The sequence below is a fragment of the Artemia sp. Qi Xiang Cuo genome, chromosome 9 (genome assembly GCF_049724085.1).
Source record: "Artemia sp. Qi Xiang Cuo chromosome 9, ASM4972408v1, whole genome shotgun sequence".
NCBI lineage: Eukaryota > Metazoa > Arthropoda > Branchiopoda > Anostraca > Artemiidae > Artemia > Artemia sp. Qi Xiang Cuo.
The window spans coordinates 21,867,026-21,886,148 of NC_142802.1; the positions used below are offsets into that span (position 1 = coordinate 21,867,026).

General features: G+C 35.9%; 1 protein-coding gene across 3 annotated transcripts in view; it reads right to left on the bottom strand.

The window, feature by feature from the left end:
* The window catches only part of LOC148948449 (uncharacterized), a 128,806-nt gene that overhangs the window by 76,614 nt on the left and 33,069 nt on the right, over positions 1 to 19,123 (bottom strand). For all 3 annotated transcript variants that reach the window (XM_089094371.1, XM_089094373.1, XM_089094372.1), the window contains exons 4-5: positions 13,561 to 13,681; positions 10,041 to 11,340 (exon numbers count right to left, since the gene is read on the bottom strand). In XM_089094371.1, coding sequence (XP_088950497.1) covers positions 10,041 to 11,340; positions 13,561 to 13,681 — 1,421 coding nt within the window. The remainder of the gene's footprint in view (positions 1 to 10,040; positions 11,341 to 13,560; positions 13,682 to 19,123) is intronic.

Below are 19,123 nucleotides of genomic sequence, written 5' to 3' on the forward strand. Positions count from 1 at the left end.
GTTACATTGTAACCAACCCCAAAGATTGTGCTCGAATCATTGCAGATCCAAACTTCACATCGTTCACAATCATAGACTCTAATATGGTGCTCCTACACCGTAAGAAAAGAAACATTGTTTTAAATAAAAATGTTGCAGGCGGGAGTGCAATTACTGAAATATCTAAGAAACTCATGTTGTCATTTTATTATATTGTATGCAAGGTACAGTGGCCGATTGAGGGACAAGTTCAAGTGTATTACGGGGACACTGATTCACTCCCGTTAAAAGTCAAAACTGAAAATCTATTGAATGATTTGGAAAATGGTGAGTACATTAGCTCACGAATGGACTATACTAATTGGGATGAATCCCTCTACCCAGAGCTAGTGAAACGCCAGGCCCCAAATCAATTGTCAATGCTAAAATCTGAAACGGGTAGCGATCTGATATCCAGTGGTGTGTTTCCTGGGCCGAAGGTATACTGTGTGGAAACGCAAAACAAGGATATCAAACAAGTTTGCAAGGGGGTACCTACACACTTTGTAAAAAAAATGTCGAAATGAGTGTCCATAGAAACTTTGTGGAACGTAGTTCAGTCCCAAGAGTAAAAGTCAGGGTGATTTGGTCTGTACAATTTAAAAACTACAGAGTCAGAGTTAACAAAACTGCCGAGTCGGCAATATCGGACAAAGATTATGTACTTGAGGATGGCGTGAAGGTACTACCACACGGTAATTATTCAATTTCAGACCGATTTTATCTTGTAGAGTAAATAAAACAACTCGGTCTATAAAAATTAACTTAAATTCATTTAAAAAATGTATAAATTGGGTGGGAGGGTTTTTTGGGTAATGGGTGTTTTTTTAAATTCTTTTTTTTATCACAAACAATTTTCAATGTCTGTGTGTGCAAGGCATAACAATTTCCATTATTTAATGTCCCGGCCCCGGCCCGCCGCAGCGGGCCCCCCGCTTACCGGCCCGCGGCGCTGCCCGGCCCACCACAGCGGGCCCCGCTTGCCGGCCACCGCCGCGCCCGCCTCCGGGGGGGGATCCCAAAATTTAAAATGCTGTAAATAAAACTGATATTATTTTAAGTGCCTATTCTAATAAATGTTGTATTTTTTAAATGTATAATTTAAATGTTGTATTTAAGTGTTTTTTCTAGTGCCTATGTAAATGTTGTATTTTTTATTATAAATAAATTAAAAAAGTTTAATTTTTTTTTCATGTTTAATGTGCTTTCAACAATGTAGTATTTTTTAAGTGTTGTTACTTTTTTATGTGTGTATATAATAAAAGAAAATATGATTCTTTATTCGTCTTCTCATTATTATTATTCTTGAACGGACTAGTAGGGAAATCATTTAGTCATTAGACAGCCATAGTCTACAGTTAGTTGTCTGGGTGAACTGTTGAAGGGAACATTTATCAATTTAAAACACCATTAAGATCGTTTATGTGTGGGCCGTCAATGTCAGACAAAACAACACTCTTAACTAAAATAATTAAAAATTGCGATACAATGTTTGTGGAAAAGCCGAAAAAAAATCTGCTATTGCTACAGTATTTGGCAGGAGTCATACGAAAAAATAAAAGCAATTGGCACGAAGGGATTGGTGCAGATACAATCCATACAGGGACTTGATGTTTTCAGCATTATTGAACCAAACTCTTGGCTGATTATTGACGACCTGGCTGAATCTGTTGAACAATGGTCCCAGGAAAAACTACAACTGTTCACTGTTCGCTCTCATCATAAACAGATTTCCATTACTCTGGTTCTACACAATCTCTTTCATCAAAGCAAATGTATGCAAACACTTGCATTGAACTGACCCTACTATATCATCTACAGAGTTGTTCGTGATTCTAGCTCGCTAATAACTCTCAATAAACAGATATAGCCCAACACCCCTAAACGTTTGCTCTCAGCATTCAAGCAGGCAACTAATAAACCTTATGGCTACATACTATTCGATTTTAATCAAAACACACCCGAGGATCTGTGTGCAGTTACAGATATTTTCGACAATGAAATTACAGTATATCTCCCCGTGAACACTAAAAAGACCTACTTAGTTGCTATCATGACACTGAAGAAACTACATGAAAATAGACATCTGTTTTCAGTTCTAAGCACTTCAAAACCCTCGCTTAGGAAAGCCATACTCAAACATGGTATTGACAATGATTTCATTAATCTAATATCTGAACTTTGTTTAAATTTGACCGAGAGTAATGTTCAACTGCCATAACTAGTTAAGCAACAGGCAAAGCAACATCGTTCCATTGTACGTGCATTGGCCTCTAAAAAGAAAGGAAAGAATTTTAAAAAGAAACGACTTCTTCAGGCGGGAGGTAGCTTTTTCACACTTTTACTGCCAATAATTGCAGGACTTGTAAACAGTTTTCTCTAGAGAGAATGGCAAAACCCTATAAATTGACTCCAATAGAACTCTCTCTCTCACCCGTGGAAGACTTTGAGAACAATCTGAGTAAATTCCATGACAACGAGAATATTGAGGATGATAAAAAACTGTTTTTACTTCAAGATGCACTTCACCGAGTGGATAAACATAAGCCCTATCGTGCGAAGACCAGTAGTATTGACCATAAAAAGAATTATATCCTCAGGAGTCTGCTGCTTGAGAACAATTAAAGAAGGAGTATTTGGAGTCAATTGTATTGAAAATTTAAAATATAATGTCCAACTCATATCTTGAACAAATTAAACGACTCCTAACTTATCACATTAAATATGGTCAAGATCATATTCAAGTTGATGGCAATGGGAAAGGGATTATAATTCAGGGCAAGAGCTATAATCTACTCGATTTAATCTATTATATGGCTACAAATCGTAAAGGACTATTATCATTTGACGCTCATCTATACAACTTTCTAAATACATTAAACTTCCCCAAAAGTCTTATTAGCAATAGAAAAATTCGAAAAAAATTAAATGAACATGCACCTTCATCATCATCAACAACACCATTAAAACATGAAGAAGAAGAAGAAGAAGAAGAAGAAGATAGTAAATCAATCTTTAAAAATACCAGCATACCTAGTGGAAAGTTCACAGTAGGGGCAATGCAAAGACAATTACGTATCTTGTCAACATCACCAACCATAACTAGTGAACAAAAGAATAACAGACATTATAAAATGCGTTTACATTCAAAATGGTTTCTGAAAGGTGCTTATGAAAATATTGGTGAAGCGGGGAGTTTAAGTTCCCCTACCACTCTTTCCAAGGTCACTGGTGTTCACACTAAAAGTGTACAAGACTATCTACAAAATGAATCAAGTTACACTCTGCATAGAAATAATAGACTTCGTGCTGATCATTATCGAAAAACTAAAGCCTTTTTCCAATTGCATATAATGCAAGCATATCTCCTGACTGTAGATGAGATTCAACAACGTCACAATACACCGTAAAAGTACATTCTACTTGCAATCAGTGTTTATAGTCGTTATGCATTTGCAATTCCATTGCTGTCAAAGAGAGGCGTTGAAGTTGCTCAGGCTATAGAAAGTATTCTCGAACAGGATTCGTATAAAACAATTCAAACGGATCGTGGTAGTAAATTTTTTAATCCCCATGTTGCAAAAGTACTAGTGAAATATAATACACTGCTCTATCATAGTCATAGTCCTATAAAGGCTGCATTGGCCGAACGATTGATAAGAACTATTCGACTTTGAATTTCAAGATATTGTACATTGAAAAATACACCGGGTTTTATTCATGATTTAGATAAAATCGTGTTGATTTATAATCAACGACCTCATCGATCATTGTCCTACTCAAACCCCACCGGAAGTTCGTCATTCTGATAATGATACAATTAACACCTTTCTTAAACAATATTCCAATGAAAAGATTGCCAAGAAGAAAATAAATTAAATGTTGGTGATACTGTTCGAATTAATAGAACAACTAATGTTTTTGAAAAGGGGAATTACTTGTGGTCCACAGAACTTTTTAAAGTGGCGAAAATCCTAGACACTAACCCCATAACTTATCGTTTGTGCTATACCAATGATGAGGAGATTCTCGGTGGCTTTTATGATTCTGAACTACAAAAGGTTAAAAATAATAGTGAAATCTATCAAATTGAAAAGATATTAAAGACTCGTACTCAAAGAAGTAGGAAACAGTTACTTATTTGGTGGCTAGGATACAAATCCGACTTTGATTTTTGGATCGGTGTTGAAGATATTGACAATGTCCAATGATTTCTATTTAGCTCTTATGTCCAATGTTTCTTATCCTCTCTACAACGAGTTGAATTAGACAAATGATTTTTGGAAAAAACTCCCCCCTGCCATCGAATTTGACCGTGCCTATGAAGTGGCTCTTGTCGACTGTTTTCTCAAAAGTACCTATGACATCCTGAGAAAGGATTTTGTGTATGATATAAAAGCTATACCATTCGATTGGACACTCTTTGTCGACTATGAATGGGCTGAAGCACTTAAATCTAGTGAACATCCACATGTTAAATTTAAATATATTGAATAAGATAATATGACCGATATGTGTAGTTCAGTCAATAGAAAAATCTCATATCGTGGGAAATGTACATTCAATTTTAATTTTTCATTGGAACACGATAGGATTTACATTACCTCACCTGTTGACACCGAAATAATTATTCTCAATGATAATCTGAGAGATGTTCTTGGCTTTAAACAGAATATGGGGAAAATGCTGGCATCGTTTATGGGATGGATCAAGTTATTTTTGCTGATTATCCACCTGGTTTCGCCAAGGACTCTTGCATATTTCTTTGTGCATCCTTTGTTGAAACATCGGGAGTCGGTAATTCAAGTGTCCCCCTCTTACATGTTCTCAAACGAAAAACAACTCATGAACATCTTCATTACTATAATATAAAGCATCTTCAGTCTACTCTTGTAAACACTTCATATTTGGAACTCTGTCAGTTAACACTAAGAAGTGAATTGGGTGATCCTCTGGCAATAACAAAAAGCTTAGCAGTGATTACATGTCATTTTCGACCCGTTGTCGAATCAATCACCCAAAATGAACAATAGAAGAATTCCATTTGTCTGTCCCGATATCGATTGCTATGTTGGTACTGAGTCCACGTCAAATAGGCAATGGATTGGACTACTACAAGGGGCATACTACAATGTCTGGCTATGGTCTTGGTAGCTGGTTTGCTAGGCTATTTCGTTCTGCACTACCCCTTGCCAGAAAATATCTTGTACCTGCTGCATCAAATTGGTCTGCCTCAACACTACAGGACTGGGGGTCGGGCAAGAATTTCAAGGAGAATGTTAAGGAAAATATTAGATCTTCAGCAAGAGCCCTAGGCGAGCAATTAAAATCTCGATAAAATGGGGAGGGATTGAAAAGGATGCGTGTGCGTCATTCACTCATCAGTCTCCACCCAGGAAGGAAGCGAAGGACATCAAGAAGGACTTTGAGGAATAAAACAAGGAAGACGAATAAGCAGAAGAAGAAAAAGAAAAAGACTCTTAGATCAAAGACGGATTTCTTCTCTCAAGATGACTTATCTCCCCCACAAGGAATCATATCCAGCAATCAGTTCCTCATTGAATCTATTCAATGCTGAAAATGTTGATGTCAGTGTCAAGTATGGCTACTATGAACAATTTCACCCCCAACAACCCCTCTCGGGAAATATAAACTGTCAAATATTTTTCATTGAAGACTATTTAATTGGTTTGTATTCGACATTTACTGCTTTAAATGTGGGGGTAAAGAAAAAGTCAGATAATACAACTCCAAATGCTGTCAACGGTCTCTCCTATAAGAACTGTACTCTACACAACCGATTTAAGCAAATTAATGTATTTATTAATGGAACATTGGTGAGCACTAGCAATAATTTATCCAACTATGCAAGCTACATACAATTTATGATGATGACACCAAAGGCATACAAGGAGTTGAGAGGACAATCATTGGGCTATGAATATCGATCAGGTGTTGATACTGACAATAAGTTGACTACTGCAGTGACCCAGGAGTATCATCTGGTTGGAAAATTAAATCATGAGATATCCAATATATCCCAATGGCTACCCCCCAATGTCAAGATTGACATAAAGTTACAGCTGGCCCCATCGAATTTCATTTTGAGAAAAACACTTCCTGCAGCACCCGATGCCAATGTCATTATCACATCAGCAATTCTCCACATCCGAAAAAAGCAAGTTATGAGCTCTGTTGCACAGGCAGTGGAAAAGCTAAGAGCCAATGGTAACAACATTAAACTTTTTGTTCCCCATACAATCAGCAATCAACGTCACATTGCCACCGGCTCTCGTAGCTATAGCGATTAATCATTTATAACTGGAGAAATCCCATCAAAATTAACTTTGGTCTTTGTAAAGAGTGGCAATGCCGTTGGATCCTGGACTGAATCCCCCCACGATTTTAATTTTTTTGGTCTATCTAGCCTTGTGTGCAAAGTGAATGGTATTCCACTGTACACTCTACCCTTTGACAAAAAATCCTATAAAACTCTGTACGAGTTGACCATGCAATCCCTAGATCATGACTCACAACTATTTGAAAATGGAATAACCGATTCAATGTTTTCAAAAAATCATGGGGTAATTGTTTTGGACTTGTCGGGGACTCAGGATATGAGCATAGTACGAACAGGGAATGTACGTTTAGAGTGTACATTTGCCGATGCTTTGACTGAGAGCATCCCGCTAATATCATTGAGTCAATTTGAAACCTATTGGGAAATCATACCCGACGGCAGTGTTCTACTAGACCTAGCACCATGAACACAAATCAAATAATCAATGTATTTAGTATGGATCCATACATGTCACAGTACAATTCCTATTGCATAACATCGGACTTCATTGCAAAAATTCCAAGTGTTAACAATACCATAATCATTGTTAATAGCAGTCCATCGACTTTGAAGACAGGCCATTGGCTATACATCTTTCAAACAGCGAAGAATATTGAATTTTTTGATCCTCTTGTCCTATCGTATAAATTCTATACTCCATACATCAGCAACATAAAATATTCTAAAAATGTATGTGAGATTTTTTATTAATAAATGATAAAAATTTATATACAAGATAAAAACGACTTTTCTACTCTTTAGATTTCATCTTCTACTAGGTATAGGTATTTGTCGACAACAACTAGTGCAGGTAGATTATCTGAATTCACAGTATACTGATCCTGATGTACTGCAATGTCAGGGTCACATTTTCTACAGTAGAGTGTAACTTCACTCTTGTCATATCTCTTTTTATAGTCAATGATACTATTCTCATTCATTCTATAGAATTGACATGTTTCAATTTGCTTATTTGAAGCAATTTCAAAAACAGTGTCCTCAAGTGTCGAATCACATTCCGTCACAGCCAAATAAAAATCAGCGGGCTTATAATCATAACACCCATTGTCTTCACAACGATGACGTAGAAACCATATTCTGTTGTTGTTCCAACAGTTGAATCGCTGAACTGGCTCCTCCTCCCAGAAAAATCTAAAACCACGACGATACCAATCTCGTAGCAATAAACTAAAATCACGCTTAGGATTCTTTCCAATCATACCGGGATATGTATTCTCCCACTGATTACATTTATCATAATGACAATTGGAGCAAAGGTGACCTCTAGGATGAGATTCACATACTCTTTCATGATAGGAATTACAATCTTTAATTTGTACAGCATATCCTTTATGCAATTTATATGGGTTGCATAATCTGCACTTTTCATCTAACTCATCAATCATTGTGCAATTCGCACATGATGAACACCTGTCCAATGTGTACATGCATAGTGGGCATGTATGGAACATTTTTTCATGTGTTGACACTCTCAATGCCACAATGAAACTGAGCTAGCAACAACAAAAAAATTCTCTGGGATAGAGAGAGAGAGAGGAGTAAATCATCCTTGAACGCCATCTTTCTCATGAAAAAAGTCCTAAATTTCTAAACTAATGTTTAAAAGCATATCCACAATATCATTTTGCCGTGTCGTGATCAATATATCAATAAATTATGTAAATGTATTTGAACCACGACGTAGAAGCTTCATACAATAGTCTAATGATGGAGAATCAGTTTTCATTATATTGACAAGCATTCCCTGAGAAAATATCTTCCTTTGAATAGACAGGTCTAGAAAATCGTTATCTAGAATCAAACTTTTGTGCGTAAACACTAGATTCCCCATTATTTGCCCTTTCTCAAATCTATCCATTTGTTGTGAGCTCTAAAACTCTCAAAACCAGCTTCAGACTAACCAGAATTTTTTCTACTCTAGAAAATATACGCTAGTCTACTATAGAAAGAAAAATTACTTTTGATTTAGAAATAATTCTATTGAGCATAATTACAACAATACTATTCACTGATGCATTTTGTTCTCATCAATATATTTCGATAGCACATCTAATGCTGCCCGAAGTCTATCTATGTGCATAATATTCAGTTTCGCAGCAAAACATAGTTGTCCCCCCTACTTAAATTTGCTTAATGATATCACGTATCTATATACATATCGTCCCATTCAAGGCATAGTCTACAGTCACCAGTTATTTCCACAGCCACATTTGGTACTCGTATATCGTTGCTGCTGCCGCCTCCATCATCAATCTCCAATAATGTAAATGCACCACTCATTTTTCTCTACTAATATCCTCTCAAATAAAATATTCTCTCTGAATTCAATTCTCTTACTAATATGAATTGAAATGAAAACCATTCCTTTTATTCAAATCCAATCACCAATCAAGTTATCATATATTGAGCAACCATCGCTGTCTCTGATTGGCTCCTAAAAAATGAGTGTTGCCTCAAAAACCAGTCTGGTTGTTACCTTGCCAGCTTTTAAAATGTCCATGTCTAACTATAGTGTCACAGGCGTGGGTTTTTCATGTACGCTTCATATCTATTACACTTTTGAGCATATTCTTGTAGGCGTGAATGTACGCTTGAATGTACGCTTGAAATATATAGAATAGATACTACTAATTGGTACATTGAAAATAAATCTTTAAAAAACCTGCTAACTATGGTTATTTTTTTCCTACACTTTGATGATGTATCCTCAAGAAGTCCAAGTAACAACACAAAAACCTACTGTACTTCAAGTTATCAATATAAAAGTTATCAATTCAAATAAGTAGCCTACAGTGCCGTCAAAACAACAAAGAAACACACTAGGTCATGGGAAGACAATACTCTTCTCATGATCTGCATTTCATAATTATTTGTTTCGAGAATTATCCAAACTCAATCCTTAATTTAGGTGTTTAATCTGAGGTTGAAACTACCATTAGTGCAATATGCACATTATCTTACCTAATAAATATTTCCATACGCTGACTTACATTTCCAATTTAGAGTATTTTTGTTACCCACTGATTTGTTCCCCCCCCCCCCCAATTCATGATTTTTGATTTCTTGTTTTCTATTGAAACCGGTTTTTTATTAGGCTTCTCAATAGAGCAGAGTGTAATTCATGAAAAGGAAGTGATTTGCAAGTATGATTTATTAAAATGAGAAATAAACGATTGCCGCAGATGAGTTTGATTTTTGATCAAGTAATTAGAAGAAATTTTTTACGGGCAAATAATTTAAGTTAATGTTCCTCTATAGACAACAATTAGACTGAGTAGGTCGATGAGAAAGCAACAAAAATTTACTTGCGCCAATTCCCTATTTTGTATATAGCCAACAGACGATAGCCTATATTCTATAAAAATAGCCTTACTGACTATACAATTGTAATTTCTTGTCTGAATTTTGAAATTGGCATCAATACTTATAAGTATTTATTATACGATCTGTAACCAAAATTTCCAACTTTATATTTATTACAATTTATACCTATGAACAAATAACTTCCTATGCTAAAAGCGAGTCCAAAGGCGGTCTTTGACTCATACGTCATACAATCCTGCACTAGAAAAGCAACTACTTGATTCACAACTACAGGAATTTTTAAGAGCATAATAAGCCTGTGTTTAAGATAACCTGAAAAGGAAAAAATATGATGTACCTTTTTTTGCTGTTATCTTCTTCCTCTTCTTCGATTCCTATTGTACTTAAGTCGTCAAAGCTCGCAAATGAACGAACTCGACATCTGGAATTTCTTAATGTTAAATTAACATCCTCATTATCACTTTCATCACAGGACGAAACATCCATATCCGTACAATACATTTCTGTTCCGTATTCGAGTTCTAAACGTGGAATGAGTTCGTGTTGTTCGTCACTTTCAGGTATATTACCAGCTTTATTCAAGTATTCAAGCTCGCTGTACTCCACACCTGCATTTTTCAAAGTACTATCAAAATTTGAAATGAAAGAAGAGCTAGAAGCAGAAACATTTTGTGGGTCAATTCTTAAACTTTCCGCCTCTTGTGCTTCAACACCCACATTACTTTCATATATGTCACAAGTTAAAGTTGAATTAGGGCCTTCAACAAGTTCTGATAGAAAACTATTGTCTGCTTTAATCCAATTATCCTCACAAGTTTGCTTCTGCATATTGTCAGCAAGTGACATGCAAATATCTTCTAGATCAATAGAACTCTCTCTATTTGAATGTTGTAAGATACTTTTCTTCGCAAGAGCATTAATGTCGACTGTAGACTCCATATTATCACATTTGGAAGTTGTTAAAACTTCTTCATTCTTTAACGCCCCAAGCAGTCCTGGAATACCTATCTCAGAGTTGTTAATCCATATCTTGTCATAGATATTATTTTCCAAATCAGCTTCATTGCCTTCAATCACCATAGATTCATCATCTTCAGTGCTCTTGTCGCTAAACCTATAATTCTCATAGATCCCAGTGGTTTTTGATAAATCAGAAAACACTGCTTCCATGGTCATGTCTTTTACTGTCATATCATTCCTTATCCAAATTTTATCATAATCCTGACTTTGATCACTGCAATAACGGTTGCATTCATTCTCAAAGTTTTCAACAGTTTCGTTACAACAACTACTATCAAAAACTTGTGCTGGTGCATTCTCAGTTGAGTAGGCATCATCTCTGTGTCTAGATGTCTCTGGTTCAGCTCGCATACTAGCTTGTTCCCCTTTACACTTATCTTTGATAGATAAGGAACTAGTGGTGAAACATTCTATCTTATTATCAACTTTAATGAGTTTCTCATTCCCGTCTTTTTCTCCACTCAGTACGAGTCTACTGTCATTACCACTAACTTGAAGACTGATATCATCCAAAGCTGGAAGTGAATCATTCTCTGCTGGCTCCTTATTGGTGGACCATATTTGCTGTCCACTTTTTCGTCTCTGGGGCTTGGCGACCTGGCTGGGGCTTGATAAACCTAAAAAGTAAAAAAAAACAAATTTTGATGGGTTCCTTATAATACTTTCCATGCTGTTGATATGGTGTAAATTTAACTAAAACATCCAGGGACGCACGCAGAGGGACAGCCTCAAGGTCCTGGTCCCATAACTCCTAAATTTTCCTTAATTTCTTGGAAAATTTTATTGAAACTATCAACTCATTTTTTTTAATATCCCCCTGCAAAAAGTGTTTAGTACTACCCCGCCCCTAAAACACTAACACATCCAGGGACGCACGCAGAGGGGCAGTCTCGGGGTCCTGGTCCCATAAGTCGTAAATTTTTCTGAATTTCTTGGAAAATTTTATTGAAACTATCAAGTATTTTTTTTTTTTAATATCCCCTTGCAAAAATTATTTAATACTACCCCGCCCCTAAAGAAAATTCCTACGTACGTACCTGGACATATCTACAGCCTTATAACCATATCTACAACCACCACTGAAGCCACAGTTACAGTCATAGCCAAGACTACAACTTGATTGAAAAAACGCTCATGAATTCTACACAATTTATAGATTCTCGGCTACGGGTTAATAAGATAAATTTAAATATTAGTGAATCACTGAATCTAATTTTAGCCAAACCTATAACTTAGTATCCTTGGATTACAGACAGGGCCTTTCGAGGGGGGGAGGCCACCCTGTGTATTGTGGCTGGGGGGGGCGGCTGTTGCTGTTTTTTTATTTATTTATAGTTGAGTCGAGAGGGGGGATTACAATAAATTTAGCCCTCGGCGCAACTAATTATAGAAACGGTTCTGATTACAGGGGTAAAAAGTGGAAATTTTATTGTATCTCGAATTGCACCTATAAAATATGTAACTGTTATGGTTGGCAAAAAAATGGCCTTTAAGAAACATGGAAAGCAGGTTAGTTGGAAATTTTCAAGAGACTTAAGAATAATGAAAACACTGTAATATTTATTAGGCTTGATCGTGCTAAGAAGGGAGGAGGGTCCTCCTCAAAAACATAATTTTCATCTGGAAATCAACTACACTGAACAAAATAGCTACCTCGAAATTCTGATTGGATGTGTTTGGGGAAATGGTGGGCGTGGAAGGGGTAATAGTTACCTTCCAATCACTTTCGACTATTAAAAAAGGCACAAGCCACTCCAATTTCCAATCAAATGGGCCCTTTTCGAAGCTTCTACGACAATTCCTTCGATACGAAGTGCCCTGGTCTAAAGAAAAAAAAAATAATAATAACACATTGTGCCGACATCCTTCTTTACTTGCGCTGCCTACGATAGGAGCTTGAAACCTGTACATTACGGTTCTTTGATAGTTGAATCTGATGGTGTGATTTTCGTTGAGGTCACTTGACTTCCAGGGACTGTTTCCCCTTTCTTTTGAAAATCAGGAAAAGTCTCTTAGGCTCATACCCTTTGATGGGTAAGACTAAACTTAAGAAAGTTATGGATTTGAAATAAGCATAAAAAATAAGCATATCAGATTCTTTTGATATGTCTATTGGTATCAAAATTCGTTTTTTTTAGTTTCGGTTACTATTGACCCGGGTCGCTCCTTACTTACAGTTCTTTACCAAAAACTGTTTGATATTCAAACTTTTATAGTTTAACTTCCGGTCTAGCCTCTTTCACTCTTCAAAAAGAGAAATTTAGTTTTTTTATAATATCTATTTTTTGGAATTCATCTTAGTTTCACAATTTTTGGGGGCAGCATGATTTTAATTGACGGGAGTAGGGAAATTTGGAGAACGGGCGAGTCTTTGAACAAAAACCCCACAAAAGTAGGCCAATTAGACGGACAATATAGACAATTTTTCGAACAAGATCGAACGTCTTAAAATTTCAGGAACAGGGCCAAGACCCTCATCCTCTGTACTCGTCTGTAGGGGAATACTTAAAACATGTTTTTAGTCAATCATAAAACAGTTTAAAAAAAGAAGACGAGAATACATTAGCTACTCAAGCGAGGAAACAGAGTGAATTCAAAATTATTTTGATAGCTTCGTCAATCTACAAATGATAAGCGTGTTGCGTAAGCCTCACAAGGGGGATACCGTGGTATTGGTAAATCTTTACAAAAATAAGTTCTACGATTGCTTTCCATAGCTTCCTTATTTTGGGGTATTTTTAGAATTTGTACAAAACTAGTGGTGTTAAACTAGTTTGACAAGGGCTCATTTATTTTCAGTGTATTTTTATTACAAATGAGAGGTAATAGATATCTACCTTCTTTAGAAATTTTTTTATCTTCAACACTGTTGATTGGGATATAGATGACACTACCTGTATCATCATTATCAAAACATCCGTATCCATATGATGGCTCTGAGCTTTCGGAGTCGACCTCCTAAAATAAAAAAGTTTATGTATGCTAATACAATACCTTCAAATTGTATATGAACTTGTAATCCACTTTACCACATCAATAACCTAAACTACGAGATGACACAACTCTCGAATGGGACGAAGCAAAATTAAATTTGTTCCATTTTAATTTTTTGAAATTAACTGTATTGCATAAATTTAACCACGAAAGATGCCGTTTCTGTGAGGATTTCCAGTGTTTTTTCCCGAAAGGATCATCATTTATGGTTACAAGCTCCATTACCATTTTAAAGGCCAAAAAGAATCGGATTCAATTCAGATTAAACTAAGCGCTTATTTAACAAATGGTGCTTGATTTTAACCAAGTTGATATTTTAATGATTCTTAGGTTGACCTCAGTCTAGTACTATTGCAGCAGAGAAGGTTCAAAGTCTAGAGAATTTAACAAACGTTTCAAAAATAGACCTCAATTTTTAGAAAAACTGGTATTTAAAGATTTCTCAGGTTGACAGAAATATGAGGCTAATATTACAACAGGAGGAGACAAAATCAAAACTTGTTAAACCTTAATTTCAAAAATGGGGAAATGTTTCAAGTTCTATTCAAAAGCAGAACCTAATTTTTAGCAATGCCTGACATTTAAGCATTTTGAAGGTTGATTTGAAAACTGAGGCTAGCGTCGCAAAAAACGGTAGGGGGGGGGGGGGGTACATAATCAAGACACGTTGAACCTATATTTTACAAATTGTGTTTGATCTTCACCAAAATTTGTAATACAGGCTTTTTGAGGTGGTTGATTAGAATACAAGAGCTAGTATACCAAAATAGATGTTAGAAATCGAAATCAGCAGAGCGCAGAGTTGTCCATTTCTCCTTGGGGGAAGGTGTTAAATCCTAATTTTCAGATAAATGTTCTTTCCACGTAATTTATTATTTCCTTTCTTAGCTCATTGTTGGGCCCCTGGTCCTAATTATTAGCTTAATGTCCCTTGTCCTATTAGAAAAAAACATTACACTGAGCCCAATTCGCTTTTTACTTGGCAGTGCTATTGTGCTGCCAGTGATAAGTCCCTTTAAACTTGTTTCTTCTTTTTTCCTTTTCTGCGATAATATTTTACGTCTTTAGTGAATAAACCAGTTGATTGAAATAGTCAGAAAGATTGTCAGAGAGACGGTGACTTATCCACTAGCTCTAATACACAGCTAGACATAGTTGCCTGGTATTCTCTCAGCTTCAATTAACCAGCCATTGATTATGAGAAATTAAGCAGTTAAGAATTGTCATGATTCGTCAGAATGTCAGAGGAACACGTCCCGCTAAGAAGTAGAGCATCTTTTTATGTCTTTTTCTTTCAAGTGAGTTAGTCAGTCCCTTTTCACACCCGTTAGTAAGTTTCCCAATATAATAAGTTTCTTACGCTTTGTTGTGCTTATATATTTTTCTTAGCCTAGGTTTCAGGTTTTGGAAGCTCCGACAGGATTTTTTGCTTTGTGAGAGTTACCTCTCCTATGTTGATATTAAGGATATCTCTCAAAGAAAGATACCTAGGATACTAATTGACGACTAAGCTGCTTTTGGAGCGTAGATAGAGTCACCCGTTTTATTAACGCGCGTGGGATACTCATCCTGTAGCCTAGCTCCGACCGTGTGGGCCTGAAGTGGCAATTGTATAATAGCGTTTGAGGAAGATTCCAAACGAGGCGTTTTCTCTTCTCCAAGATGGTTTTCTGTAGTTTACAGGGATATAACCATTTAAGTCGTAATCTGTATAGAATTCTTATGTATGGAGTGGAGCGTAAACCTCAGCATTACTAAGGCCTCTTCCTTCACCTATTAAACTGGTAACAGCGATTAAAACGATGTTTGTGAAAATTCAAGCTAATTTAGCGTAAGTAGTATGGGTGTATGCAGAAGAAGCCGTGCCCTGTCCTACCATACAAGCGGGCCCTGTCCAACCAATCAATCGGTGCCCTATTCCAAGTGGTGCATTGTCCCACAATACAAGCTGGCCCATATTGGAATTTTCAATCCCTCATATCCTCTCTATACATTTACCAAGAACCGTAATATATTCAGGCAGGCATTCTTATCTCGAGTTTTGCGACAAGAATTTCTCAGAATGTTTCACTAACAGTGCCAAGATTCAGAGCGGTCCTACCGTTATCTTAAGCGAACGTTTATAAGTAATTTTGAATTGACTTTATGTCTAATAAACGAAGTTTTGTTGTGGATTATAATAAACAATTGGATGAGATCTTTTTTGTACTCTAATGATGTCGAACCGACTATTGATTATTGACTATTGATTATTGATTATGACTACAACTGGTCGGGTATAATTAGTGCAATGTAATAAACCAGTGCTTCCATTAGATAAAGAGAGCGCTACTCTTTTCTTCTTTAATGGTTTAAATTCGTGAAGAAGGTTTAAATTCCCCCCATGCTGTCGACTACAAAACCAAAGTCATAGATGGCGTTATTATAAAATATAGTTGGTGATGTTTTCTTTTCCAACGAAATGTTTTTTAGCTTTTGAGCAGTTTTCCATTGATTTTATGAGATTTTTGTTTGATGTCGGAATCGAACGTGATACCCATGATTTCTTATGGTAAAAGAACGAGAAGATACTCAATTGAGCCAACAAGTTATTTACATTATTAGGTTCTTAGAAATACATTCTGGATAACCAATATACGATTTCTGGGACGCTGGCCGATTGATGTTAAACAATACCATATCGTAAAAAGTTATTTGCGCAATCGATTTCTCAATTAGATTTTTGGTATGTGGTATCAGTGATCTGTTTCTAGGCAACATTTTTGGCATCATTCCGAGAATATTTTTCCCAAATTCATTTATCTTAAAAAAAGAATAATTATAGAAATTGGGAGACTATCCCATCAGATTTGAATAAAAAATCTTGTACCCACAATTTTATGCATGGTAAGTTTTTCTTGCTCGAAACGAAGGAAGCCTATTGCCTAACATGCTGGTTCTTGCCTGAACACATCCTAACTCAAATCATAGGTGTCTTTATGTGATTAAGTAAAAAAAAATCAAGTTTTTTTTAACTGAAAGTAAGGAGCGACATTAAAACGTAAAACAAACAGAAATTATTCCGTAGATGAAAGGGGCTGTCCCCTCCTCAACACCTCGCTCTTTACGATAAAGTTTTTTTTGTTGCTAAGAAAGTTGTGAGACAGAGTCAAACTTTAGCGTAAAGAGCGAGGTGTTGAGAAGGGGACAGCCCCTTTAATATACGGAATAAATTTCTGTTGGTTTTAAGTTTTAATGTCACTCCTTACTTTCGGTTACAAAAACTAGTTTTTTTATTTAATTTCTGAACGTTTTTGAATTAATACAGCTTTGATTTTGGCTCACCCTACATGAATAGTTAAAGCGAAATTTGTACATTAATTTTACATTTTTTTGGCTAAATGGCTTTCTCGAAATTTTGATCTGACGTAATTCACAAATAACTTACATAATGAACTTCTATATTCGTAAGTTTGAATTACGTATATTAGGGGATTCGTTCCCAAGTCAATACCTGGCTCTTTACGCTAAAGTTCAAATTTTATTCCATTTCTTTAAGAATGACTCCTTGATCACAAAGGTCGTTAATTAGAATTAATTTAAAAATTTTTTCACAAAATAAGTTTTTCAAAGAAAAGTAAAGAGCTCCATTAAACCGAAAATGAGCAAAAATAAAATCAAATAATCTACCAAGCATGAAACTACCATAAATCAGCATCGATAAATAAATGAAACCCAAAACGCACAGAAATTACAATAAATAACCAAGTCAAACTCAAAAAGAGCAGAAATTAACATGAGTAGGGCTCAAATCCTGTTCGTTTTATATTAACATAGTCTTTTCAGGGAAAAAGAAAATAATTCTTTAAATCTTTTCGTTTTTTTAAGACTTTATAGTTTGGCCTGCTATTTGTATGCTGGAGAAAAAATTTCTTTAATTTTTAACAACAAAGACCCTTTTAATAATCTGGACACAAATAGTTGGGTTCAATTTAGTTTCATGCCTCCTCTAGTTGACCTGAAACAGAAAACTTGATACCATTCGCAAAAAAAAATCTGTTTACTTTGTTTCATTGCTTGGATACACTTGCGCTATTTTTATTTAGTTAAATTTTAAGAGCAGAAGTAGCCCCGAAAGTTTGAACATAATATCCTCAGTCATTCTTGGGATACTGCTGAGATGCCTTATTGGGAATTAGCATTAACACAGTGCATTTTGATTTAATCTTAAGGCAACATTTAGTTTTTAAACATAATGGGCAAATAGGAAGGTGGGCTTGGGAGGGGAAGTAGTTGCCCTCCATAACTTTCGACTATTAAAAAAGGCAAAAGACTATTAAAATTTCAATCAAATGAGCCCTTTTTGAAGTTCCTAAGACAACTCCTTCTATAAACACCTTATGTGCCCCCAGGACATAAATTACAGCCCTTGCCCAGAGGGCTCTGAGGGGGTTATCATCCTCAAAGACCTAATTTCCATAGCCTTCAACTTCTTTAAACAAAATGGCTATCTCAAAATTTTGATTGGATATGTTTGGGGAAATGTTGGGCGTGAGAGGGATGGTAGTTGCTCTCCAATCACTTTCAACTATTAAAAAAGGCAAAAGCCCTTTCAGTTTCCAATCGAATGAGCCCTTTGAAGTTTTTACGACAACGCTTTCAATAAAAACCTTAAATACCCCTGGCGCATAATTTAGAACTCTTGCCTTGAGGGCTGAGGGGGGGGGGTTGTAATCCTCAAAAACTTAATTTCCAGAACTTTCAACTACGTTGAAAAAAATTGCTATCTCAAAATTTTGATTGGATGTATTTGGGGAAATGGTGGGCGTGAGAGGGTGGGTAGTTGCCCTCCAATCACTTACTACTTCAAGTATGTACACATAAAAGAGTTATCTTAGCATTAAAAATATACACTAATGAACACTAATGCTCAGAAACAAGCACTAATGTTGACACCATTGGAAATATATGCGTGCATTGTCATGACAGTGAGTGATTAAATTTCTTTGGACTACTGCAAAAATTCATCATTAATGTGATTAAGTCTTTATGTGATTAAGTAAAAAAAAATCAAGTTTTTTTTAACTGAAAGTAAGGAGCGACATTAAAACTTAAAACAAATAGAAATTATTCCGTAGATGAAAGGGGCTGTCCCCTCCTCAACACCTCGCTCTTTACGCTAAAGTTTTTTTTGTTGCTAGGAAAAGTTGTGAGACAGAGACAAACTATAGCGTAAAGAGTGAGGTTTTGAGAAGGGGAAGCCTATTGCCTAACATGCTGGTTCCTGCCTGAACACATCCTAACTCAAATCATAGGTGTCTTTAAGTGATTAAGTAAAAAAAAATCAAGCTTTTTTTAACTGAAAATAAGGAGCGACATTAAAACGTAAAACAAACAGAAATTATTCCGTAGATGAAAGGGGCTGTC